The sequence below is a fragment of the Lonchura striata genome, chromosome 4, assembly GCF_046129695.1.
Source record: "Lonchura striata isolate bLonStr1 chromosome 4, bLonStr1.mat, whole genome shotgun sequence".
Classification (NCBI taxonomy): domain Eukaryota; kingdom Metazoa; phylum Chordata; class Aves; order Passeriformes; family Estrildidae; genus Lonchura; species Lonchura striata.
The window spans coordinates 30887696-30914801 of NC_134606.1; the positions used below are offsets into that span (position 1 = coordinate 30887696).

Here is a 27106-nt window from a genome sequence, read left to right on the forward strand (position 1 = left end):
ATTGCCTTATATAGGTTTTTGTTTGCATTATTTAGTACAGGCTGTCTGTTTTGTTGGTATAAGTAGACTACAGCTGTTTTGGTCTGAAGCACTGAGTAGCTATGCACCTGTGGTATACAATCCTGTTTCTCTTGGCCTTTCTCTTTTAAGTGAAATTAAAGTCTTTATTGCTTTTCTTACATACTCTGCTTTTTATCATCTGACAGACAAAATTGAAGGCTTTTTTATTGTAGCAGACAAGCTTTGAAAACTTTATGAGTGGATTTTAATTTTCCTTATATAAGGTCATATTAATAAAAAAATTACTCTGTAGTTAGAAAATGGAACATGGAGTATGCCACCTGTATTTTGATCTCTGCTTCATTGGGTAATTACTTCCCTGTTTTCCAGTTTGAGAATTAAGGATCAAGGTGGCAATGCTTTCCTTTCACTACCAAAAGCTGGGACAGTTGGATAAAATGTCTTATGACATTACGTTATCCTCTGTGTTGCTGCTTCAGAGAATATGGGATGCTTTGCTCAGTAGTTGCTTAAGCTGGGCAAATCCAAACCTTGGTGTTTGCATCATGAAAGGCCAAGTTGGGTCTAGCCAGATTTACTAGCAGAGGCTCAGTCCCATGTGAGCACAGCAATGGTATTTGTGGGGCCAACTTGTACCTGTGAAAAGGTCAATGTATTTCTTGGCTTTTGTGCTGCAAAGAAATTGAATTCTCTTGTGGCTGGATTTGTGGCACAGTTAACTCACACAATAGCAAATCATGCTGCTATAACTGAGAGCTGAGCAAGTCTACTTTTTGTTAAACTCAGTAGTTAAAATTCTGAACTAATTGTTAGGGAGAATGAATTCAAATAAGACCTTTCTGTATTAAGTTTCACTGTCTTTTTGTTACCACTTACTCTTTGACTTCCTTCACTTAAAGAAAAACCTATCATGCTTTCTTAATCTTGCATCAGGAGTGATAAAATAGAACATCATGCATCAAAAATCTTGTGGTTCTTCTCTGCTGTTGTCAACAGCAACTGTTTAACCACTTGTCATTGTGAAATTAAGTGAACACAGACAAATTGCTCTGTTTTTTCCACTATTATTGCATCTCTTCAGGTTATCCTTATTTTGTCTTTATCATTAACATTACAAATAGGTGTTTCTCCAGAAGTGATAGGTAATTAATTCAGATAATGTCCATCAGCACCCTTTGAAAAAGGTGTATGAAAACATTTCATGTGGGAGAATTGCATTCGTTACTCTGTCAGAAACATAACATGCACAGATGTGTTGGAACACTGAACTGTGTTTGTCTTAACTGTTAAAACAGCTTAGTTTTCAGATTGCAAAGAATATTTTCACAGCTTTTAAGGATTGGAAACCCCTTACCCCTTCCCTTAACGAAAGCATAAATTCTACAAAAATTGAAGAGGCCACCTAAGAAGAAATTGATATTGAGGATACCAGTAACTTCTGATTTAACCTAACCTGCATTCAGATTATTTTCTTGAAGGATCTGATTAATTATTCTCTTACATTTGCAGGGCTAATTACAACCACATCCAGAAAACTAGATCGAGAGCAGCAGGGAGAGCACATATTGGAGGTAAATAATTTATTGAGATTGCTGAAAAACAGTGACTGTAAGTTCATTGCTCTTTTACAGAGAATTAAGTTTGCCAGGCTTGATTACTATATGAAGACTTTTTAAAAACTGGATTTCAGAAGTAATTTCCTTCTGTGTTCATTATGTTGCAATGCAGATAACCACCTGTCTTATAGGTGGTTATTAAAACAGTTGTGTTGAGGCTTTTTTGCTAAAAAATACTAAAGGTACAGATTGAATGCAGTTTTTTGTTTTTTTTTTTCTATATCCCAAAACAAAGATTTACATTCAAATGGTACAAAGGTGTAATTGTTAAAAGGAGTGTGATTCCTCTTTTTATCTTTCTGGGTAATTATTGGAATAGCTATGTCAGCCTAACTTTTGCTGAGTATAGGCTTCTGCAAAAGTGCAGAATGTTTTTATAATATGGAGAATATAAAAGGACGGTATGTGAGTAGCCTGTTTTCTGCATAAAATGTTTATCAATCACATCAGTTGCAAGACATGCATTGTAGAGCCCAAGTCCAAGAGCATGAAACTTGTAGCATAATGCTTTTATTTACCTACATTTAAGTGTCTGAGTTTATTTAAGAGCTTTTGTCATTCTCTGTCAAACAATCTGAAAGGAAAACAGAGAATTTTAAGTCATCCAGTTTCACAGTGTTGTCAAGCAGTGTAATAGCATAGTACTTCTCCTGTAGTGAAGACTTAATATTCACAGTGATCCTTATGTCCTAAGATTTATCTGGAACGCTTATTGTGCCTCTTGTCGTGGATGACAGATAAAAGACTGCAATGGGAGTTGGCCAAATTAATGTTAAAGACAGAGAAGCACCTCTAGACTTACTCAAAACTTGTTAAATCCTTAGAAAGGTCTTCCAATAGGAGTGCAGTGACTGCAGAGATGTGGATATTAATATTTATTCCCTGATAGCACAAAATATCCTTTTGCATAGTTGCAGTATATGTGCAGTCTTCCTGGGCCTTTTGTATCCCTTTAGTGCATGTCAAGCTGGATTAATACAGCTAGTGGACTAAATTTTTTATTATTCTTTTAATTTCTAGATCAGCTTTGAAAATAATACTTTGTACCTAAGTAGCAATGGGGCAGAATTTCATCTGTGGTGTGTTTCTACAAGTAATAGTAACAAAATTAATTAAATGGCAAATCTGATTTAGTACTAGACATAATAATCCTGTAAATTTTAAAGTAATTCTATAATTCTCTTTTCAAATTGCCTTCTCAGATCAAGTTGTCTCAGTTTCCCAAAGCACTTCATGTCCATTATGTCTTATTTCTTGACCACTGCTATGTATATGGGTTGTAAAATTGGTGAATTATGTTTTTTACTTCTCCAAAGATTATACTAGGTTTTTAAAATTAGATTTATACAGTAAATAAAATGAGCTGTACGATTGTAAAATGATTATTTTCTGATCCTGAGGCGACATGGCCCATATGGTTTTGATTGCTTATACCTTATCCCTGGAACACCGTGACCACATGCAAGTTGCCTGTTGAAAATTGTTTCTGAATTGTGTGAATTCTCAGGCTGCAGCTAAGCAACGTGTATGTGTGTGTGTGTGCTACTTGTTCTGGACCAAAACTTATGCCAGAGTTGTATCACACTCACGGTGTAATATTATGGACAGTTCTCTGCTAGCTAACATGTACAGAACTCAGAAGGTTTACTTTTAGGATTACAATATCACGTAATGGTATATAAATCCTCCTGCTTTCATCATTCTGTATAAAATAGCAATTTAAGCTCATTGCTCTTTAGTTTGGAACATTGTTTATTGTCTGCTGGTGTAATTTATAATTCTTCAGTCTTTATTCATTTTGAATCCCAACTGGTTGTTTAAGTTTTAACTAAAAGTCTGTGAAGTATGTGACAGAAGAACTCTGACGGACAGCCTGGCCTAAAGTAGCAGCTTTCCCATGTGTTAGTTTTATGTTTACAACTCTGATAATAGTGGGAAAAAAACACAAAAATGCACAGAATGGTGGACAGTATTATGACCCAAGTGCTGAGCTAATTAATTGAGCATTGAAATGTTGACCAGATGGGTTGGTGGGTTTATTCCTTTTTGCTATTAAATTTGATCTTTGCACTTCTGCTTACATAATAGTAACTAATACGCCCCATTTTTTTTTTTTTTATTCCCAGTTTGTTTTCTGAGTTCCAGTTCGTACTTTCTTATGCAGTTATTTTAGATTAGCTTCATGTTATTCTTTCATATCTTAGTATACCCTTGGTTATGTCAGTAATGCTTTCAAAAGTGATGCTGCATTCAAATCAAAGAGATGTTTCTCAAATTTGCCTTTGTTATTTGCTTGGTTCAGGGCAATGCTAATTTTATGTTAACTGACATGTTATCCCATACCCCTTTTAATTTCCTCATTTGGGATATGCTTTGGTTTTCTCACTGGGTGTGGTTGGGTTTTTCTTGTGAACTGAAAGGTATGTGGTGGTGTTCCATTTCAAGTACTAAAGGGAGCAGATATTCAAATATGTGGAAATCATACCATCTGTTAGAGATGAACACGAATGTTTTGCATTTCATGTTGCATTTAATGTGTCAAAATATTAAGATAGTAGCTGAATATACTTTTGAGTATCTTTTGTAAATATTCACCTAATGGCTTTTAGCAAGTGCTTTAACTGAAGTTAGCAGATAACAGCACAGTTGTTCAGGCAGTTGTAGGAAAACCTCATTTAGGGAGAAGCATTGTTGGAAGGACCATGTTTGAGCTCTAACTTGACCCTTGTTAATAAAAACAGGTAACAGTAACAGACAACGGGACTCCTGCAAAATCAACAATTGCACGGGTGATTGTGAAGGTCTTAGATGAGAATGACAACAAGCCTCAATTCTTGCAAAAATTCTACAAAATTCGGCTTCCAGAGCGTGGTAAGCCCGAGCGAGAGAGAACTGCTAGGAGAGAGCCAATCTATCGAGTTATTGCTGCAGATAAAGATGAAGGCCCCAATGCAGAGATCTCCTACAGCATTGAAGATGGTGATGAACATGGCAAATTCTTTATTGAACCAAAAACTGGAGTGGTTTCATCAAAGAAATTTTCTGCAGCAAGGGACTATGATATCCTTTCAGTGAGTGAAAATCCTGTATATCATGAATATGTAAAGTGTTCTTTTATCTGTTCATTTCTTATTCTGTAGTTTGCAGGTGAGTGCAGTATCTGAAGGAAGGAAGCTTCAACAAATCCAGAAGTATTGTTTTGTATGTTTGTTTGGTTTTTATTAAGGGATGATTTGAGATGTTTGTATTGTGTACTAAGAACTGCTGTTCTTTCCCAAAACTTGACAGATAATTTATGTGATGAGGGAACATAAGCAATCAGTTTGACTCACCTTCAGAAAGAAAGCAAAATAAAAGTGAATTTATGGTAACAGTTTGTGCTGCTATCAGGTGCTGCATACTTTTTCTCTATTTGCTGCCCAGATAATGAAGGGCAAGTGGCACTTTGAGAGACACTTAACCTTTTTGAAAATATCTCACACGAGCAAACATGCTTGGAGCTTATTACCGCTTTCTATTTATGTGACATAATGATTTATGTGATCCTGTAACCTAAAAGATGTGTCTGTTTCACAGATTAAAGCTGTAGATAATGGTCGCCCACAAAAATCTTCGACTACACGGCTTCACATAGAATGGATTCCAAAGCCCATCCCACCCGCAGAGCCTATTTATTTTGAGGAATCATTTTTTTCTTTTACGGTGATGGAAAGTGACCCAGTTGCTCACATGATTGGTGTAATAGCTGTTGAACCTCTTGGAACACCACTTTGGTTTGACATAACGGGTAAGGATGCCTTAAGGGCCTTTATTATTAGAAACAAATGCATGGAGTCTGAAATACTGGAGGGCTCATTGCAGCTTGGTTTTAATCACTCTTCTAAATAATGCAAGATTTTCACATTCTTTAAATGCAGATGCAGATTTTATAAGTTAAAATTATTTTATTTTTATCAATGCCACTCTCTATCAAAGACTAAAATTAAGTTGCAAAATATCTGCTGTGTTGCAGTGTTAAAATTGATTTCTGAATATTGTGTCACTGAAATGAAAACTAATGAAGTCAATCTCGTAGACTGTATGATAGGAAAGGAAATAAGAGGCTAGTTTTCTGCAAAGCAGGATAGTATGCTCAAAAAGAGATTTTACTGTTCACATGGATTTCTTCTCCTCTGGGCTGCTTCTCAGTTTGCTTTTGCTTCAGTACTAAAAGGAAAGCTTGCAATGTTCCTAATCCCAGCAATCTTCTTCCTGTACATATTCTTTCTACTAAATCATATCTTAACTTCTACCATTGAAAGGGGATTTCTAACCAGTAATATAACTATATGTTAATGTCATGGTAACAAAATTTTTACTTTTTTGAAGTTTAGACTTAATTGCTAGACTTAAGAGCACCAGTAATATACAGTGTTCACTGCATAGCTGATAGTTAAACCAAGTTCTGTTGTGTGTTAGAATCAAGGAGAATGGAATAACCTTGTTTCAAGACAGGTGCCTTGTAGTGAACTGCTTCTAGTCATAAGTAAACTCTGTCAGTCTATCAGATTTTTGATAGACTTACGATTCGATAGATTTGTGATTTTTCTACTACGTTCACAAAAGAAGGATCTTTTTCCTCTTGGTTAGTACTGAAAACTTTAGCTATGATTATGGTGTTAAGTTGCTGGGAAGAGCATATTTTAAATATTTCTCAATATTTTAAGTATTTTAAATATCTGTTTTGCTGCTATGTATTTCCTGAGGTGTATTGAGAACAGCAACAGTTAAAAATAAAGTTTATGAAACTAACACAAGTAGCAGGAATATACACCAAATACATGAGGGTGTTTTCAAAACATTTTCAAGCACATGCAAACAGATGCAATTCTTCCCTAAAATCATGCTTTGTGCATGAACAGTCTGTGATGATAGTGATAATCATTGCTAATGCATTAAAACATTTACATAGAATTTTTAAATGGTTCTTACTAATATATTCTTGAAAAAAAAAGTTCCTGTGCAAATAGATTATAAGTGATAAAAAGTGTTGGTGTTTAGATAAATCTAGAGATTACAGATCTGTACAAAATTCTCATAGGTGCAAAGTTCTGCATTCAAGGTATTTTGGAACTGAGGCTGCTATTTTACTATTCTCCCAAACACACTCAGGGATATGGGAGTAGAAAAGCAGAAAGCCTAAAAATAAGTGAGCAGGAAAAATGAGAAGGTATTTTGTACTCCAATTCAAATTAGGGTTATCCATCCACAGTAAACTAATATTGGTAGACCAAAATGAGTCTATTAAAGGAAAGGTTAAGAAAGTGACATTGCCAGAGAAAGGTGAGCAGTTCATGGAGTTGAAAGAGAGTAGATAGAATAGGCCTCAGAGTTTTTTCAGAGTCTGAACACAGTACAGCAGTGATTTTTTTCTGGGGCCTTTTATTAGCAAAATTTGTTAATTAGATTGGGGGTGTACCTTCTTATTGTTCTTAGCGTGCTTCAGTTGCTATGCACTCTAAACAGGGAGTACATCTGAATAGAATTCTGATTGATACTATTATTTTGATCTGCTCCCTCTAAGTATGCAGCACAGTCAGACATTTACATATTTTTATTGTATACCTAATGCAGAAAATGAATGATCTTTTCCTGCTCTTTTTAGAAAGACGTATACAGAAAACTCCATGGGGAAAGAGCATAACTTGTCCAAGCATTGTAAAATAAACCATTTTATTTTGACGGTTTTCTTAGTAAAAGTGTTTTGGAAAATTTAATATATGATCATGTTGTGAAGTTATGGGCTATTCTTGCAGGTGGTCACTTTACTACCCTCTTTATTGTTTCTAATAGCATGAATGAATTTGATTGACAGCTTTCCTTTGTGTTCTGTGCTTGCTTTCCATGCTTTCTTTCTTTTTGGCTGAGCCAGGAGACAAGCTTGCTAGTGAAGTATTTTACATCTTACAGATGGCTTGTGACCTGAACTGTACAGCAGAAGGTATCTGCTGAGATCACATAATTTATTACCAGATTATGAGATCTGAAATGAAAGCGTACATTTATAAACTATTTATTTTATTAACCCTTCGGAAATCAAAGTGCTCACGGTTGCATTTGTGACAGGTTCGTTTTTGTTTTGTTTTGTCATCATTACATTTATACAGCATCAATTCTGAGCATCCAGTTTTGGCTTTCGCCAAAACTGTTGCTGTTGCACTTTCAGTGTACTAGATGCAGAAGTTTGGGTTGAGTTCTGCTTCAGTGGATCACCAGATATCACTGCTACTACAAATATAGGCAAGGCCCTGGTGATTTTCTTGATAAGTAAGGGGAAAATGTTGGTTAGAGAGCTTGTCCTTGTGTCAGGAAAACTGATTGTACCAATTCACGCTCATTCACTTTATTTTTCCCTTAAAATGTGGAGAACTTCATTGAAACATCTGAGAAAATGGTTTTGCCTTCCAGCTATAAAAGGAAAAACGAGATACACCTTCTAAAACTGACACAGTGCACAAATCCCATTAAAAAAAAATCATATACATCTGTTAAGAAAAAAGCTGCTGCCTTTCCTGGTGTCCAGTTTCTATCCATTTGAGTAATTCAGAAACTGCTGCTGGGCCAGTAAGAGGAGTTGGCTTTCAATTGAACTAGAGAAATTATGCCATGTTGGTCATTATCAAATATCTCAAATCCAGTGAAGCAGAATATAGCCCATCTTTCCTAAACTGGTACGTTTGTCATGCAGTGGAACCTTCTAAAGGTGAAATCCTTTTTACATGTGAATGGGGGCTCATTTCAGTATTTACTGTTTTTTTCTTGGACTAAGTTCAAATTTGCAACCTTTAGGACTTCACCCTCTCACTTCTAACCTTGGCTTTTCATAAAATGCATTTAGTGATTTGCAAAGCTTAGCATTTATAATCTTCTAAAGGGAAAAAAAAAGCTCTCAGATGATATCTGAATACTATCTGCTATCCTTGTAGCATATAATTAGAAAAAACACATGCCCATAATTAGAAAAAATCGATTTGCCATATCTGCCACTGGCTTGACCAAAATAAGAATTGATTCTTCCATTTTAGGAAGTTTATTGAGAAGTCTAAAGCAATTGTAGTTAAATGGCAGTATTCATCATCACTAATAGTATTTGGACTTAATGGGCATTGCATTCTCAGGGCTATCTGCTCCAGGTGGCATGATGATGACCAATTAAATGTTGAAACAACTGAGTGTAGCTATTGATCTACACAGTTATTTAACTATATTGAAAAGAGTAATTTGAAAGTTTCACAAGGGAAATTAAGATACTTTGCTTCAGAAAAGGAACTTGGCTGTATTTAAACATTGGACATTTAAACATTTAGCACTATTCTGAATCCTGTCTATCTCAGTAATACTGAGATAGTGAATTCCTTAGATGCTCAACATTAAGATGATAATCCTTTGTAGGTACTGCAGCTTTTTCAGCCTTATCTATAGTCATATATGAATACAATAATATGTACTCTGCTCCAAAAGATGAAAATTAGACTGTATGTCAAATGGGATTTTAATGTATTTTGATAAAAAGTATGTTTTTCACTTATTAGCTGATAATCTGCCCAAAAAGAACTATTGCATTTGATGTAGTAATTCTCAATTTCCTGCTGTAGGGAATCATAAATTCCATGTATTTTTTTTTTTTTTTAAGTAGAGAATCTTGCAAATAATAATTTTCCTGCTGACTTTCCATGAGCTGGGCAAGTCAGCATTGTCCAAAACTACTCAGTTTTAAATATCTTTTAGCAGCATATCATGTTACCAGGAAAAAAACCTAAAGTATTTAAACTAAATGTATGTAAAAATATATGTATATATAGTTCCACCTTCATTAAGCATTGGAAGACAAAACATTGTCATACATAGAAACGATGATGTAATAATTCGTTTTATTGACTTCTCCCTCTCAATTCACTGAACAAGGTGGCAACTATGACAGTCGATTTGATGTGGACAAGGGCACAGGAACTATCATTGTTGCAAGACCTCTTGATGCGGAGCAGAAATCAAATTACAACTTGACAGTAGAAGCAACAGATGGAACCAGATCTATCAGCACTCAGGTAATGAACTTTCTGATGAAGCACTCATAAAAACAGTATGTAGCTGGAGGGTGGGGAAGGTGTTGGGTTTTCTTCTCACTTTTTTTTTAATCCTAGACAATGGTTTATTTAAATTAGGGTCTTTGTCTAAAATAGAAGTGAATTCTGGTATTCACAGAGCCATGTTGTTTGGTGTCTTAGGTGTAAAGGTAGTGTGTTACTATACTATAGTCTAAACCAACAGCTTTTAAGTTATAAAATGTTCCTACAGCTAAATAAATGAGAACAGAAACTAAGCCCCTGCACACACAACTTTCTTACGAGAAAAGGATTAATACTACTCATCTGAATTACTCCTTTTTACAAGCTCCCCCAAAATCACTACATAAATTGATTACTCTACTTGAAATTTAAAGACAACCATTTTAAAATTTTGTGGTTCCCTTCTCCCTGGAAGATCTGTAGATGACCAGTTGTACAATGTCCAAGTAATTTATATGAAACTAAGCTGCTTTTCTGTACGTACAGAAACACGGTTTAGATTATAACATCTCTTTGTATTGTCCTAAATACTTTATTTTAGTTTTGGTGAAAGTAGAGATTGCTTAGCAATCTCCAAAAAAGCAGCAAACTCAGGCAAACCAGTGTTTCAGTTACCTTTTTCCTAAGGCTCTCTGCTGGTGGCAATTCTTTGCAACTGAACTGAGGACTTCACTTACAGGTGCAGAAGCTTTTTGTGACAGTATTGTCTAATTCATAGTAAAGTAGTTTATATGCATTTACCACCTGTTGTTCCCATCTAGTTTTTTTCCCCAGCCTAGAACCTGAATATATTTGAAAGTACAGTTTAGCTGAGGTTGGTGTGAATAGAGCCATGATTATAGAGGAGCTTCTCTTCCAGATAGAAGGGAAAGGCTTTATTTACCGATTAAAGGCTGTTGGACTTGGACAGCGATGTGTCTGTATTACCTACCCCTCTCATTGACCTATCCTTCAGGCACTCAAAGAGCAATAAGTGGGTTGCTGCTGTCTTTTCTCTACATAGAGATCTGTACTACAAATGCAATTTCTTCTTGTTCAGCTTCTGTGCACTGCATATGTTTTTCTATTGACTTTTTTAATCTTATATGTTGTCTTCTGATTTTGGCCAGAAGAAAAGATGTTTCTTGTCAATGTTCAGGATTTTAAATGGAATATTTTTTGAGCCGACTGCATGTCTGGAGGCTTGATAGGTTAAATAGAGTAAATTTGATAGTAGAAGGTGACCAAGTTTAGCAGTTTCCTTTGAGAACTGCCTTTTCCTTTAGAGGTGACAATTGTGAGTGATTTTTTCTAGACCATGAATCTTTAAAAACAGCAACATGTTTCTCAGTAGGAACTTGCTGCAGTCACAGCTGTGGTGCCATTGCCTCTGGTGCTGATAATCACCATAAAAGGTTTGGAGGATCCTGCTGTAAATTTATTACATTTGCCTACTTGTAGTAAAAATATTGAGCAGATTCAGTTCTAGCAATTACAGAATGCTGGATAGAAGGCAGGAATTACTTAGGACAAAAAAAAGAGGACAAAACACAAATTTAGCTAAAAGTCAAAATGACACATACGTCCTGCCCCCCCTCCCAAAAATTAATTCAAAAATGCCATCATACAGTGTGTTGGGGTAGCCTGGGGACTAAGCAAGGTTCAATATGGGGCTTTGGTGAATGCAGATAGACTGTCCAGTGCTGCTGCTTGCATAGCTGAATTTATGCAGATGGCCTGAGCTGTCACAGTTGAACCATAATCTGCTTTGTCTTTTAGAACAACCAAGAATGGGAAGGTCAAAAAATTACTTTAACCCTCACTCCTTCTCTTCCTCTGAGTTATGTGATTCATTTAGTTCTTCTTGGGAATGCAGAGTGTACTTTTTGTTCCTTAAATGAATTTGTTATTGTAACATTTTGTAAAGCTAAGTGATCATTGTAAACATTTACCCCACAGCACTCTTCTCCAGAAGAACTGGAGTAGTAATCTCACATTTGTCATTTCTGTGATTGCTTTTTCTGTGATTGTTTTTCATATTTTTCTCTTCCTCTCTCAGTTAGGCTTGGCAGGATCAGAGTTTGTGGTTTCTGTTACTAACAAGCACAAAGACTTCCTTTGGGCTGTCTTCCTTTTGCCCTGCTTGTGGGATAGGCGCAAGTTATGATGTTGCTGTTGGAGTCTCACTGTGGTGTATTAGTTTGAGGAGTGTGGATTAGTTCAAACTCTTTATGATCCTGATTTTAATTGATTCTCTTGCCTCTCTCATAACTCGTGGCCCACCCAAATGCAGCAAACTGTTAAAATAACCCTCAGGACTATCCGTCAAAATATGCATTTCAGATCAGGCTTAAAATTAGATGGTTAAAAATACTGATACAAAATCAAAATTGAAGGTGTGATTTATGGCTGCCGGTGTGTAAATTCCATTACTCACTGCTGAAATACTGATAATTGAAGTTTAAATCCTGATGTGGCATTGAATTCTTCTAAGAACTGATAAACAGTTAAAATGGAGTGACAGGCAAAAGAAATTCTGAATTCTGTGTGCATACATGAGGAACAACAATATGCCATACAGAGGTTTTAATTTACAAAGTAATTGCTATAAACACTGGATATAAGCAATATAACAGATCTGATTAACAGCAGAGAAAATAATTTTACATTTAATTTGAAAAAAGGAAATGACATTTGCAAGAAATTGGGGAGGGGCACAAGAAATGAGAGTTACTGTGTAAAGGCAGTGTATTGAATCTGACTATTAACTGGAAGGCATTTTCTGGCCTTGAGCCACTAATATCTGTAGAGCATTTGACTCTTTCAGAACTTCAGTTAAATAGCTTTTTTGAAAAATAAAGCAATAGTAGGCGTGGAGGCTAATAGAATTTTGCATGCATCTAAATGCCAAATGCATGAGGCAAATCGAGGACAAGCAAATTCCAGGCCTACAGTGGCGGTGTTTGACATGATGTTAGAAATTACTAGTGTCAGGCTTGGAAGGATTATGAATAAAAATACAGAAATACAGAAATTAAATAACTAAATCCCACAAGTCAGTGGACCTATGTACTGAAACAGTAAAGGTTATTCACAGGCTCTAAGTAGTGATAAAATAATTATTGAATTTGTTTTTGGGGGAAAGCAGAAATGGCCCTGTTTCTAGCTATAGCCACTTGCAGTCATTGCTATGTATAGCAATTTTTTCATTGAAAGTAATATTTCATGTGGTTTACAGCTAATTGCAGCATTGTACCTATTGCTTTGCTATTGCAGAATATTTAATCTTGTTTTTTGCAAAATATATAGGGACATGATACTTTGGGAATGAAGTACAGAATAATCTTAATTTACTACATCTTTGCATGTAATTTTGCTGCTCTACAGAGACATTTAGAGCTGGAATAAGTTATATCATCTCTGGTTGATACAACTTTTTATTTATGAAAGTTATATAAACATGTCAATGTAACTATAATGTAATTGTGGGACAGGAGTAGATTTTTAACACAGAATCAGTAAATGAAAAATTATATTAAAGTAATCTAAAATCTAAACATTATCTTTAAATATTGTACATTGAGTATGATTTGTCAATGGCACATATCTCCTCTTAGTAGCAATCAATACATCCCTATGCAAATTTAGGTTTCACCTGTCAGATTATTAATAGATTTTAAGTCCTTCCTCAAAGTAATCCTGGGTTGCTTTGTTCTGTTTTTAACCAGTGTACATTGCTCTCAGTGGGATCTGTGGGCAGAAGGCAGCTGTGCAACCCAGCCTTTGCATATTTTTGCAAAATGAGTGAACTTTCTTTAGTTCCAGAGCACTTTGTTTCAAAGGTCATGTTATAGTCTGCTGATATCAAGCTTTTCTATATTGTACCTCTTTAAGGTTTCTATATTGTACCTCTTTCTTAAGAGATAATATTGACATATTTCATTTGAATTAAATCTTGTTATTTCACTGAGAAAGGTCCAAAGGCTAGTTTTATTTTATGCTGCATGTTTTGTTAGAAAAACACAAGTTCTTCATGTTTTTGTTCTCAGACACACTAAACCTTATTTTTCTGTATGAGTCTTTAAAACTGCACTCAAAATTATTTCTGCAAGTGCTTTCCATTTAACTTCAAGGTCTTTACAGTTTATGTGGAAGTTTGGTCCTCTTACAATTAAAAGGTAATTGCACATTAGCACCTGTCACTTAGCCTCAGTAAGAATTCCTGAATTGAAAATGGGGTTTCCATAGTAAATTTATTTAATATTTATTTAATAGTTCACATTGGGAAGAACCCTGAAATTCTAGTTAAAACTCCTGGTCAAAGCAGAGCAAACTGCAAAGTTGACCAAGTTTTTCAGTGACTCATTGGGTTCTAACTGGGATGGCTAGGTACAACACTTCTCCCTTGGGCTTGTTTTTATACTGGTGTTTAGCAACTCTCCTTGAAAAATTTTTTTCTTATGTCTAGTTATATTTTCTCTTATTGGAGCTTGTGAGTGTCACCTCCTGTTCTTTCACTGTGCATCTCTCAGAAGAGTCTGGCTCTCTGTCCTGCACCACTCCTGTGGACAGATTGCTTTTAAATCCCCACTGATTTTAATGACCTCTCATTGGGTTTGTTTCATTTTGTCAAGGTCTCTCCTATACTGCAGGGCTTAAAACTGTAGTGGATCTCCCCTGCCACCAGGGAGTGTCAAATAGAAGGGGATAATTCCTTCCCTCTGCCCTTATTAAAACAGCCCAATGTGCTGAGTTACATGAGTTACCAAAAGGGAGCCCATCAGGTCATACTATGCTTGTCCACCAGAATTTGTGCAGGGGAATAAAGTAATAACATCACTGAGAGAAAAGGGAATCCTAGAGTATGTAGATAAAACACTTTTCACTTGAGTGTAAGATAAACTTTGAATTTTGCATGCATTTAAAATGATTGCACTGATTTATGAAGTTGTGTATTTGTAGTTGTGTTTACCAGTGTGGAGAAAAACTGCAGCCTGAGCAACTAATGTGACAAGTAATGGAATACCTGAGCTAAACATTTGTAGTGACTGAGTCACTATGTTTTTCTTAGCAATATTTTAAAAAATAATTCATATTTAAGAATGCTATACATTTTGAGGAGCTAACGCCATACCTATTTAGTCCAACAGTACTTTTTGGAGGATTTCTCCTTATGTGTCATTTTAATTGCTTCACTACCTTATAGCAGAGTTGATGCTAAATCCTGATGCTATGATCACTGCTTCACTTTTCAATTAAGCTGGTTCATTGGATATGTGGTTAGTCCTGTAGGGACTGATATTGGTTGTACAGCTACTACATTCCTGGCATTTAACTTAGTCATTTGCATGGGTTTTTTTGTGGTGCTCCATTCTAGTAATGCTGTTTTTCTTTATTTCTTTTGTGTACTATCAACAGCACAGGTGGCCATATCTTCTGCTCCAAAGATTTGCTTAACGGAATTGCTCTGTAGTTGCATACCTTATCACTTACAATTTTAACCTATGTTTGTGTTTTCTTATTTGAGAGTGGAAATAGACATTAACTTAAATAGAAATTTTAATTTAAATTCATTGAATTTGACACCTCATCTTTTCACTTTTTTTAATGAATCTGATCTTAATAATTTCTTGGGCGTGGAAATTTAATAAAATTTTGGTGCTGAGTTCATTTTGAAAACATAGTATCCATTAATGAAGTGTTGTAATTGTATATGGCCTTTAAAACTTTCATTTATGCAAATTTTTTTATCATTTGATTTGTATTGAGTGTTGGTGGTTTATATTTTTTGTTTATCTTCATTTGGTATAATTTTTAATTTTTATGAGCACAATTGTTTAGTGAGCATCTGATTTTACTCAAATACTTTGTGAGTGTATTAGACCCTTCTATCTTATTTCTTCCAAGAGGCATTGAAATTCGATACAATTTAATACAATACAAAATTTAAAAAGAAACTAACAGCTATGCTTGTGTTGCTTTATTGCATCCTGTTTAATCATGATAATGTAAAAAGATCACATTTTTAACATAATATTCTTCCTTTTCATTTTCCAATTTCATTTGTTAGTTAATGTATTTAAAAACTTGTCCTAATATGTATCCTGGGTCACGTGCCATTAATATTTCTTCCCACTGAAAGCCAATATTTAGTCTAACTCTTTGTTTCTTTTCTTTAATCTGTTTCTAAACTGTGACAGCCCCAAACTTCTTAGTCTCCATAGCAACATCTTGCAAGGGGTTTTATCAGTGTGCCAAATGATTCAATTTTAGAGTAAGTTGCTAGTTTTGCAAGGTTGACATTTCTTCTTCCTGTAGCAAGAGGTATGGCATTTCCTAATTATTCACCACCATCAGGATTTATCTAATTTAGTTTCTACTGCGTGCAGTTTGGTACCTTGTCTAAATTACATCTGTAGACTCCACCAGTTACCAATGGAAAGCATTAAGTGTTTTCAAAGAGCAATTTAACCCACTTGCAATATTGTAAGTACTTATATTAAAAACCTGTTTATATATAGCCCTTAACAAATTTATACAAAGCTCCTAACCTTTGGATGGATAAAAGCATGGTTTTGTGTGCAGCACATAAAGAACCTGAATTTAGCTGTGTGCTGTTGGAGCTTTGCTGTCTACTTGCCAACTCCTTTGCATTACTGTTACTTGTCTGGTGTTATTGCTGTTGAAGGAACAGGATGGTGGCTCTCTGTCTTACCCTTTTGATACAAAACTTTGGTGCTGTGTAAAGCAAGTGGGGGTGCAGGGATCTCGTCTGGTTCCAGTGAGCAATATTATACAAAGACTCAGTGTGAAGCATCAGATTTAATTTAACTGTAACTTCAGAGAAATCATGTTGGTGATCAGTGAGCTATGCTGAAATTCTTCTCCATTGCTGGAGAATAGTAAACAAAACCACCTGGAGTTCTTTGAAATAATGCACTTTTGTGGCAATTCCACCACTTTTCTTTCCTAGGCTTGCAGATGGGAGGGGCTGAAAGAGGACTGGTTTTATCTGAGGGCAAGGAGGAAAAAACATTGAAAAAACATTGCTTAAAATTGTAAATCTGCACCCAAAAGCAGTATTTTTACCCACTCTAGGATCCATATTGTTTATTTTAAATTTTTGATTCCAAAATTAACAAGGATTTTTTTTTTTTTCTTGCTTTGGACAAATGTCATTCCCTTTAAGATGCCTTATCTAAGATGTTTCTGGTTGTACAGATTTCTGGTTTGACTTTGGGGAAGGTGAGGCAGATTTGGCTTTAGTGACATTCTTCTTCCCTACACGTCTTGGATCTCTCCCCCTTCCAACAAAATAAAATTGTCTTGAGGTGGTATTACTTCAGTATTATGATCTGATTTTTAATGAAATTATCTTCCTTTCATTTCTTTTTACCAAATGTCATCAATGTTTTCCCATTCCCATTGTATCATTTCAGGTGTACATCAAAGTTATAGACACAAATAATCACAGGCCTCAGTTTTCTGCTTCAAAATATGAAGTTGTTATACCTGAGGATACCTTACCTGAGACAGAAATTCTGCAAGTCAGTGCCACGGACAGAGATGAGAAGAATAAACTGATTTATACTATGCAGGGTAGCACTGATCCCATCAGTCTTAAAAAATTTCGTCTGGACCCTGCAACTGGCTCCCTTTATACCTCAGAAAAACTGGATCATGAGACCATGAACCAGCATATTCTTACAATAATGGTAACTACGCATGAGATTTCTTCTGTTGTCAATTATACACAGATGCTTTTTAATGTCATTTTAGTTTGTCCCCATAATTCAGATTTATTTGTATATTTAATTTTATTCAGTCTTTGTGACTGACTGCACCTTGAATTATTACTGTATCTGGTGGACTACTGAAATACCAATGCTAATGACTGTTGCAGGTTCGAGATCAAGATGTTCCTGTGAAGCGCAACTACGCCAGAGTCGTGGTTAATGTCAGTGACACAAACGATCACGCTCCGTGGTTCACCAGCCCTGCCTATGAAGGACGAGTCTATGAGTCAGCAGCTGTTGGATCAGCAGTGCTCCAGGTTACAGCATTAGATAAGGACAAAGGAAAAAATGCAGAAATTGTGTACTCCATTGAATCAGGTATCTTCACTTTCTTACATTTTCAGTCTGTTGAACTCTTTTTCAAGTGTAGATGTGTGAAAACATATTTGTGGAAAAAAGGGAAGCAGTGAAGGTTTATGTGCCATAAGAGATGTAGTCTGAGAGATGTATTGAAGATACAGCTTCAGAGTATTTAAAAGAAAACTACAAATATTCATCTATATCTTTTAGTTATTTATGTTATCCTCTAGATACATTTGACATATTTTAGTATTTGGGGAAGAAAAAGCCATCTTGAAACACTCAAAAGGAATAATTTCTTTAGAAATTACAGAATCATTCCATTCAGGTCTAAAAAAAATGCATTCTCTTTTGATATTGTAAGTCTTATTTTTTGTAGCATAGGCAAAGCAAGGATTTGATAAATAGAGTAAGAGCTTGAGAAAAGTGTTTTTGTGTTTAATATAATGCAAAAGCAATTGCTTTAATATAATGCAAATGCAAACCTTAAATATGCATGTACCAATTTCCTAAATAATCCCAGCTTTTAAGGTAAACTTTCTGATAGATGCAACAAAAAAGGGGTTGCTTTCCATACTTCCCTCTGGCTGGTTTTAGTACTGGGACTGCTATTCTATCTTACCAAAATATTTCAGAAATTTCTTACGTGTTGGTCAGTTTGCATTAAGACTCCTTCCAGATTGCAGCCCAGGAAAGAACTGCTCCTTATTTTTAACCTCAGAGCATTTTTCAGGCATGAACTTGCCTACAGTAATGTGATTCTAATGGTGACAATTTTTAATATTAGAAATCAGGATGACATTGACTGAGTTCACTTACCAGACAGAAGTGGGTTTTGATTCAGTCCATTAAATCTGAATTAATACAAGTTTGCTATTATCAAGGTCTTGAGCTTTGTAGGCACCATGACTAGAAAAAAAAAAAAAAGTTATTTAAATTTCATTCTTTAGGTGAAGTACTACTTTCAAGGGAAAAAATAATTTAAAATAAAAATCCCAATAACAAGCATAAGAGACTATATATTAAAGAGAACAACAGGCAAAAAGTTTCTCAGTTTCTGTTGCATGCAAAGTGATATGTGCTTTTTTTTATTTTACATAAATTGCTGTGTAAAGGATAGGAATTATTTACTAGAAATATTTTTTTTTTCTTCCCCAAAGTGCTGTTTTCATATGAAAGCATACTTTAACACTGTATTAAAACAAAGCTGTGCTTATGATACTCTCACGAGAATGAGTGTTTTTGAGTGTCTCATAACTTGCTTAAACTGCATGAGATTTTTCTGTCATTTCTAGAAATATGACATTTACTAAGCAGGACACCAGCATCCATGAAATTTTTCTCTTGCCTTTCCCCTTTTATTAGTGCTTGTTTTATGAATGCCAAACAATGGCAAGAAAAATGTGTGTGTGCCTGCAGTCTAGAATAAAGTTACATACTGTTCTGTTCCTTTCTTCTAGCTTTTTGTAGGAGTAAATGTAAGACCTGTAAGGTTTATTTTATAGGATTGTGATCTACTGGGAGGTTAAAGCATTATAATTGATATTCTAAGCAAATGGAAGGAACATTCCTCAAATGCTTGTAATGGCTGCTTAGATTTGTAATGGGATATTCTAAGAATGCCACTGTGTTTAGAGTCTCCTCTAAAAAACCCAAAAATACCCAACAAAAAAAAAAAAAAAAAAACAAACCCAAACCAAAACACAAAAACCTCCTTATTGCTACTTGTGTGCCGAACTCAGAAGTTTTTAAAGATTTTTTTTTTTTTCATGCTGAGATCATGGCTTTAGTAATGTAATTTTTTAGATAAGTAAAATGTTAAATCTTAGCATATTTAATACATGAGCATAGTCTTGTATGCAATGTAGTTCATCTGTATATTTCAAAATTTGAAGCAAACAAGTGTTTTTATTAAATGGCAGCTGGTCCTTCTCAGCAGGCTTTATTTTTCTTCTAATACATCACAGGGGAATAACTTGTCTGTGTATCAATAGGAAAATAAGAGACAGGTAATTATTTGTCCAATTTTAAAAGTTTGGTTTTGAATCAGTCATTTAAACAATACTTGTATAAACAATTAAAATTCACAAGGGTTTGTTACAACCCTTCTTTTTTTTTTCTTTCCCAAAACCTTCCAGTTGTTTTAGATTATAAAATGTAACTTTTATTCCACTAATGTTAACTTCTGAGTGTAAGTTCCTTTCAGCTACAGTCAATATTTAAGTTTTCTAAAAGAAAAAATTTGCATTTATTTTCAAGTCCTGGATGACTTTACTATTTATATTTTATACAGTATTTCCACAAGTAAGGTTAGAATTACTGCCAACTCTTGATTACAGAAAATATTCCAGACAGGCTAACAAATGTTTATCAAGCAAAACAAAGAAATTTTCATAGTGTCTGTTCTGTCTATGTCTCTTTAAGTATAGAACTAAATAAGCAGTCATCCCTTAAATTCTGTATAGCTCTTTCTTAATTGCTTTTTCTTTCTTCACAGGGAATATTGGAAATTCCTTCCGTATTGATCCCATTTTGGGAATGATTAAAATTGCAAAGGAATTAGATCGTAGTAACCAGGAAGAATACAATCTGATGGTAAAAGCTACAGATAAAGGACATCCTCCAATGAGTGAAGTGACCTCTGTGCACATATTTGTTACAGTTTCTGATAATGCCTCGCCAAAATTCACAGCCAAAGAATATTCAACAGAAATCAGCGAAAGTGCCAACATTGGCAGTTTTGTTGGAATGGTTACAGCATACAGTCAGTCTTCTGTAGTTTATGAAATAAAAGATGGTAATACAGATGATGCCTTTGCTATCAACCCCAATTCAGGTGTCATCATTACTCAGAAGATACTTGATTTTGAGACTTTGCCTTTTTATGCTCTAACTGTGCAGGGAACAAACATGGCTGGCTTATCCAGTAATGCAACAGTTTTGGTACATCTTCAGGATGAAAATGACAATGCACCAGTTTTTATGCAGGCTGAATATACAGGACTCATCAGTGAATCAGCTTCAATTAACAGTGTGGTTCTGACTGACAAGAATATCCCCTTAGTAATTCGAGCTGCAGATGCTGATAAAGAATCTAATGCTTTGCTTGTTTATCAAATTGTTGAACCATCTGTCCGCCAGTATTTTGCCATTGATTCTAGCACTGGTGCCATTCGGACAGTAATGAGTCTGGACTATGAGGAGACAAATATTTTCCACTTTTCCGTGCAAGTACACGATACAGGGATACCACGCCTATATGCAGAATATGCAGCTAATGTTACTATTTATGTGATTGACATCAATGATTGCCCTCCTGTGTTTTCAAGAGAGCTTTATGAGACATCCCTTCTGGTTCCAACTTATAAAGGCGTGAAAGTCATAAGCGTTAATGCCACTGATGCAGATTCAGGCATTTTTTCCCAATTAATTTATTCCATTATTGAAGGCAACATTGGAGAAAAATTTTCAATAAACCCTAAGACTGGAGATATAACAGTACAAAACACAACTCAGTTAAGAAGCAGATATGAATTAACAGTGAGAGCATCAGATGGCAGATTTGCAAGCACTGCATCTGTAAAAATTAATGTGAAAGAAAGCAAAGCAAGCCAGCTGAAGTTCACACAGAGTTCTTACTCTGCAACAGTGCAGGAGAATTCCACAGAGGCAAAAACAATAGCTGTTGTTTCTGCTATAGGGAATCAAATAAATAAGCCTCTGTTTTACCATATTCTAAATCCAGACAGCAGATTTAAAATAAGCCAAACTTCAGGAGTCCTTTCAACAACAGGAATACCATTTGATCGTGAACAGCAAGAATCTTTTGATGTGGTCGTGGAAGTGACAGAGGAAAATAAACCATCAGTTGTTGCACACGTTGTAGTTAAAGTCACAGTAGAAGATGTAAATGATAATGTTCCATTTTTTGTCAATCTTCCATATTATGCTGCTGTTAAAGTAGACTCTGAAGCAGGCCATGTTATTCAACGTGTGACAGCAGTAGATAAAGATACGGGCAAATATGGAGAGGTGCGTTACTATCTGAAAGAACATAATGAACATTTCCAAATTGATCCCACTGGTGAAATCTCCCTGAAGAAGAAGTTTGAACCAGACACACTAAATAAGGAATATCTGGTCACAGTGGTAGCAAAAGATGGAGGAGACCCTGCATTTTCAGCTGAAGTTACAGTCCCGATTACAGTTATGAGTAAAGCTATGCCAGTGTTCGAAAAGCCTTTCTACAGTGCAGAGATACCAGAAAACATTCAGCTCCATAGCCCTGTGGTACATGTACAAGCAAACAGCCCTGAAGGACTCAAGGTGTTTTACAGCATCACAGGTGGCGATCCTTTCAATCAATTCACTATCAACTTCAACACTGGAGTTATAAATGTTGTTGCCCCTCTTGACTTTGAGTCTCATCCAGCCTATAAACTGAGTGTCCGAGCAACTGACTCCTTAAATGGGGCACATGCTGATGTCTTTGTAGACATAATAGTGGAAGACATCAATGATAATCCTCCTGTGTTTACAGAGCAGTCTTATATTGCAACACTTTCAGAAGCGTCTGTCATTGGAACATCTGTTGCACAAGTGAGCGCTACAGATGCCGATTCTGGAACCAACAGGGGAATTTCCTATCACTTGGTTGAAGATAATAGTGAAAGTCATGACTACTTTCACATAGATAGCAGCACTGGACTCATTCTTACAGCAAAAACTTTGGACTATGAACAAATTAAGCAACACAAATTACTAATAAGGGCCATAGATGGTGGCGTGCTGCCCTTGAGCAGTGATACTATTGTAACTGTGGATGTAACTGATCTTAATGACAACCCCCCTCTTTTTAGCCAATTGCTTTATGAAGCCAAAATTAGTGAACTGGCTCCTCGAGGACATTTTGTGACATGTGTGCAGGCCTCAGATGCAGATAGTTCAGATGCTGACAAGCTGGAGTACTCCATTCTGACAGGCAATGATCAGAAGAATTTTGTCATTAATAGTAAAACTGGCATTATCACTATCTCAAACCTACGCAGACAGACACTGAAGTCACATTATAATCTTAATGTGTCAGTTTCCGATGGTGTCTTCAGAAGCTCAGCCCAAGTCCATATAATTGTAATCAGTGCCAACATGCACAGTCCTGTTTTCAGCCAGAATGAGTATGAGGTTGAACTAGCTGAAAATTCTCCATTGCATACTTTGGTTACTGAAGTTAAAGCAACAGATGAAGACTCTGGTACACATGGCCACATCACTTACCACATTGTAAACGACTTTGCCAAAGACAGATTTTATACAAATGAGAGAGGGCAGATATTTACCTCCGAAAAGCTTGACCGTGAAACACAAGCAGAAAAAGTAATTGCCATTAGTTTAATGGCTAAAGATTCAGGAGGGAAAGTTGCTTTCTGTACTGTTAATGTAATACTTACAGATGACAATGATAATGCTCCTCAATTCCGAGCAACAGAGTATGAAGTAAATATTGGGACTGATGTTCCACGGGGTACTTCGGTCATTAAAGTCTGGGCATCTGATGCTGATGAAGGTACAAATGCAGACATCACATATGCTATTGAAGCAGAGTCTGAAAATGTAGAAGAGAATTTAGAAATTGATTCATTGTCTGGTATAATTACTACAAAAGAAAGCTTAATTGGCTTGGAAAATGAGTTTCTTACTTTCCTTGTTAGAGCAATTGATGGTGGATCCCCCCAAAAAGAGTCAGTTGTTCCTGTCTATGCTAGAATACTCCCACCAGAAGTGCCTACTCCAAAATTTTCAGAGCCATTTTATTCTTACACTGTTTCTGAGGACATTCCAGTTGGAACTGTGATAGATGTTATCAAAGCAGACCATAATCAGACTTTAGTATATAGTCTGATTAAAGGGAACACTCCTGAAAGCAACAGAGATGACTTTTTTGTGATTGACCGACAGACTGGAGAGTTGAAACTTGAGAAGAATCTTGATCATGAAACAACTAAGTGGTACCAGTTCTCAGTTCAAGCACAGTATGCAAATGAAGATTATAATGTTGTTTCCTCAGTAGAGGTTAGCATTCAAGTAAAAGATGCGAATGATAACCAACCCATTTTGGAGTCCAACCCATATGAAGCATTCATTGTAGAAAACACACCAGCTGGAACAAGAGTCATACAGGTTAAAGGAACTGACTTAGATTCAGGACTCAATGGGCAGGTCACTTACAGCTTGGATCCTTCTCAAGAGCTAGACATTATAGAGTCTTTTAGCATAAATATGGAAACTGGCTGGATTACCACTCTGAAAGAACTCGATCACGAGAAACGAGACAAGTACAAAATCACAGTGGTTGCATCTGACCGGGGTGAAAAAATTCAGCTGTCTTCTATGGCTGTGGTTGAAGTTACTGTCACAGACGTGAATGACAATCCTCCACGCTTTACTGCAGAGATATATAAAGGAACAGTCAGTGAGGATGACCCTCCTGGTGGGGTAATTGCCATCCTGAGTACAACAGATGCTGATACAGAGGAAACCAATAGACAAGTCTTTTATTACATCACAGGTAAGTCTTTTTGAGTAATGTCAGAATACGTATTTGAGTGATGCTGGAATGATGGGAGATACAGCTTAATCTTTGAAGAGACTGGAAAGTGTTTGAAACCCTAGAGCTGCAAAGAAAGAATGTGTGTGTCTTAATATGAATATTAAAAATTTCAGTGGAAAAATTAATTTTGTTGGCTTTGTTTCATGTGTGTCTTGCTTAAGATGCCTTTCTCTATATATTATTTATATATCAATTTTTAAAAAAAAACTATGCTTAGATTAGTGATGCAGTTAAAGAACAAATGAAAGAAATTTCACAAAATAATAGGCTGTTAATTTCCAGTGGGGTATTTTATTGTTTCTATTTAGCGTATGTCATGATATGATGTTTTCTATAATGCTACATGAATTTCTAAATTAATTTTTATGGATTCTATTGGCCACAGTGTGAGCATCTACTGAAAATTTATACTGGGGAAATGGATCTGTTTCATAAAGCCACAGAGAGTGCCTGCTTTTTTTTTCCCTATACCTTAATTTTTATAGAGTAATAGTACAAATCTCCATCTTTAAATAAATACTTTTTTTTCATATTTCAGGAGGTGATCCTTTGGGACAGTTTGCTATTGAAAATATACAGAATGAATGGAAGGTCTATGTCAAAAAACCTCTGGACAGGGAAGAAAAGGATAATTATCTTCTAAATATTACAGCTACTGATGGGACCTTTGCAGCTAAAGCTGTGGTGGAGGTTAAAGTTCTTGATGCTAATGATAATAGCCCTGTTTGTGAAAAGGTAGGCAGAGTCTTATATCTTCCATTACCAGCTCCTTTCATACGTAAAATTTACATTTTCTCTGAAATTGCTTCTCAGGAGACTGACAAATAGCTGTTCCTTTTAAACCAGTAGCAAAAATTTGGACTACTAAGATAGGCTGCTGTCAAATGATACTTCACAGACAGATTTTTTAAAAATCCAAAGACAATTCATTGACACTCAGTGAGTATTTGAGAGATATAAGGAGAATTGTAGTACATTTCTCCTGTGTTAATTCTTTTCCAAAAATAAGTATTTTAAGTTGTGGCCATCATTGTTTATATGCTCTATTTTATGAAAGAAGCAAAAGTTTTAAAGAAAGCTGAATTCCATTGCTTAGTTGAAATATTTGTGTATTTCCTGTGATAAAAGAGTTGAAAAGAGTGGAATATTACTCTGCAATTGCAGTCAACAGCACCAAAAATCTGTAAACCATAAATGTTTTCTTGTTACAAAGCTGTTTACTTTACCAGATTTTTATAGTCTGCAAAAATGGACATGAAAAATAAGGAATGGAAAAAAACACAGGAAGATAACCCCTGAAAAATGTGTTATTCCCTCTTTTGGACTTTTCATAGTTGAACACAGATTACATATTACTAGGTTGAAACCTTCCCTTGTACTAGGAAGGACAAGTATACAGTGAACATAGGATTCTTTTTCTTAGTTGATGTTTATGTTGGTTACTTTTGTGTAAATGTTTGCAGTTCTACACAGACTAGCAAGTCAGTATTTTTAGCTTTTTTTCCTTTAATTTTCCCCTTTGTTAAAATTGTTTTTACAAAGCTTAGTGCTTCTAATGTAATGCACATTCCTGACATGGTTGGGCTGTAAGAGTGCTTAGTACCAATAAACTCTGAATCTCTTTTCTTATTTTTAATTTAATCTAGAAGCTTTTTGTGTCATTAAAAGAGAAGGTATCAATTTCTTGTAGATTGAGACAGACCTAAAAAAGATGATCCACCAAAAGAGAGAAAAATGAAATTAGCAAAAAATTATAACTTCTATTTTGGGAACACATTTCACTATTAGTTAATCAGTTACAAGTGTTTCAAGTTCTGAGCAATGCTCTAATGTTCAAAAACCCCTGTAGTTGCAGTATTAAATACCTTTCTGAATAATTGAATAAATGTGAAGTAATTAATTAGAAAATCATAATTAATTTAATTTTCAGTTATTTCATCCTCTGGTTCACATGATATGTTACTAGACATTAAAACAGAATATTATTTCCTCTGTCATTTCTTCTTCCCTTCCCCTTTCCAAGCTCTGCTTATTTCATATGTTTAATTTTTCAATGTAACTTTGAAATCTTGCAGACTTTATATGCTGATTCAGTTCCTGAAGACGCCCTTCCTGGCAAGCTGATAATGCAGGTGTCTGCTACAGATGCAGATATTCGTTCCAATGCAGAAATTACTTACACACTGCATGGCACAGGAGCAGAAAAATTCAGACTCACTCCAGACACAGGTAATAATACTTTATACATTATACAAGAGTCCAGTCACTTCATTTTATAAACTGCTTTGCTATTATATTAAGATATAAATGTCAGTCGTTAAAACTCTCCACTAAGGGTTGGTTTACTGTACAGCGGTTTAAAATGTGAGTTTCTACTACACAAATACTAATAATATATTGAATAAAGTCTGGCAAAAGGCAAGTATTTTAATTTATGAAGAACTGAAGCGTAAACAGGGTAATTGCCCTGAAGACAGCAACTTCCATGCTGAAGTGAGTGGAATAAAAGTATGCTATAAATTTTGCTCTGTTTATATTCACTGTAGTAGCAGCAATAATGGTTTGTAACTGTGAAATATCTTCATTCCGAATCTCTTTGCCATCTTTTATTCTGGAAAATTAAATGGGATGAAGTTAGATGGAGCAACAAATACCCTTTCCATAGCAAACACCAGAAGTGCC

At 35.3% G+C, this 27106-nt stretch overlaps 1 protein-coding gene across 6 annotated transcripts in view; it reads left to right on the top strand.

The window, feature by feature from the left end:
- The window catches only part of FAT1 (FAT atypical cadherin 1), a 102937-nt gene that overhangs the window by 51287 nt on the left and 24544 nt on the right, over window positions 1–27106 (top strand). For 4 of the 6 annotated variants that reach the window (XR_013339887.1, XM_077782862.1, XM_077782866.1 and 1 more), the window contains exons 4-13: window positions 1531–1592; window positions 4379–4708; window positions 5214–5424; window positions 7549–7617; window positions 9582–9721; window positions 17161–17436; window positions 17625–17835; window positions 20315–24382; window positions 24963–25159; window positions 26500–26653. Coding sequence is in view for 5 of the 6 variants with exons in the window: in XM_077782862.1 (XP_077638988.1) it covers window positions 1531–1592; window positions 4379–4708; window positions 5214–5424; window positions 7549–7617; window positions 9582–9721; window positions 17161–17436; window positions 17625–17835; window positions 20315–24382; window positions 24963–25159; window positions 26500–26653 (5718 nt within the window). In the remaining variant the exon portion in view is untranslated. The remainder of the gene's footprint in view (window positions 1–1530; window positions 1593–4378; window positions 4709–5213; window positions 5425–7548; window positions 7618–9581; window positions 9722–17160; window positions 17437–17624; window positions 17836–20314; window positions 24383–24962; window positions 25160–26499; window positions 26654–27106) is intronic. The other 2 variants (XM_077782864.1, XM_077782867.1) reach the window with 1 other exon arrangement.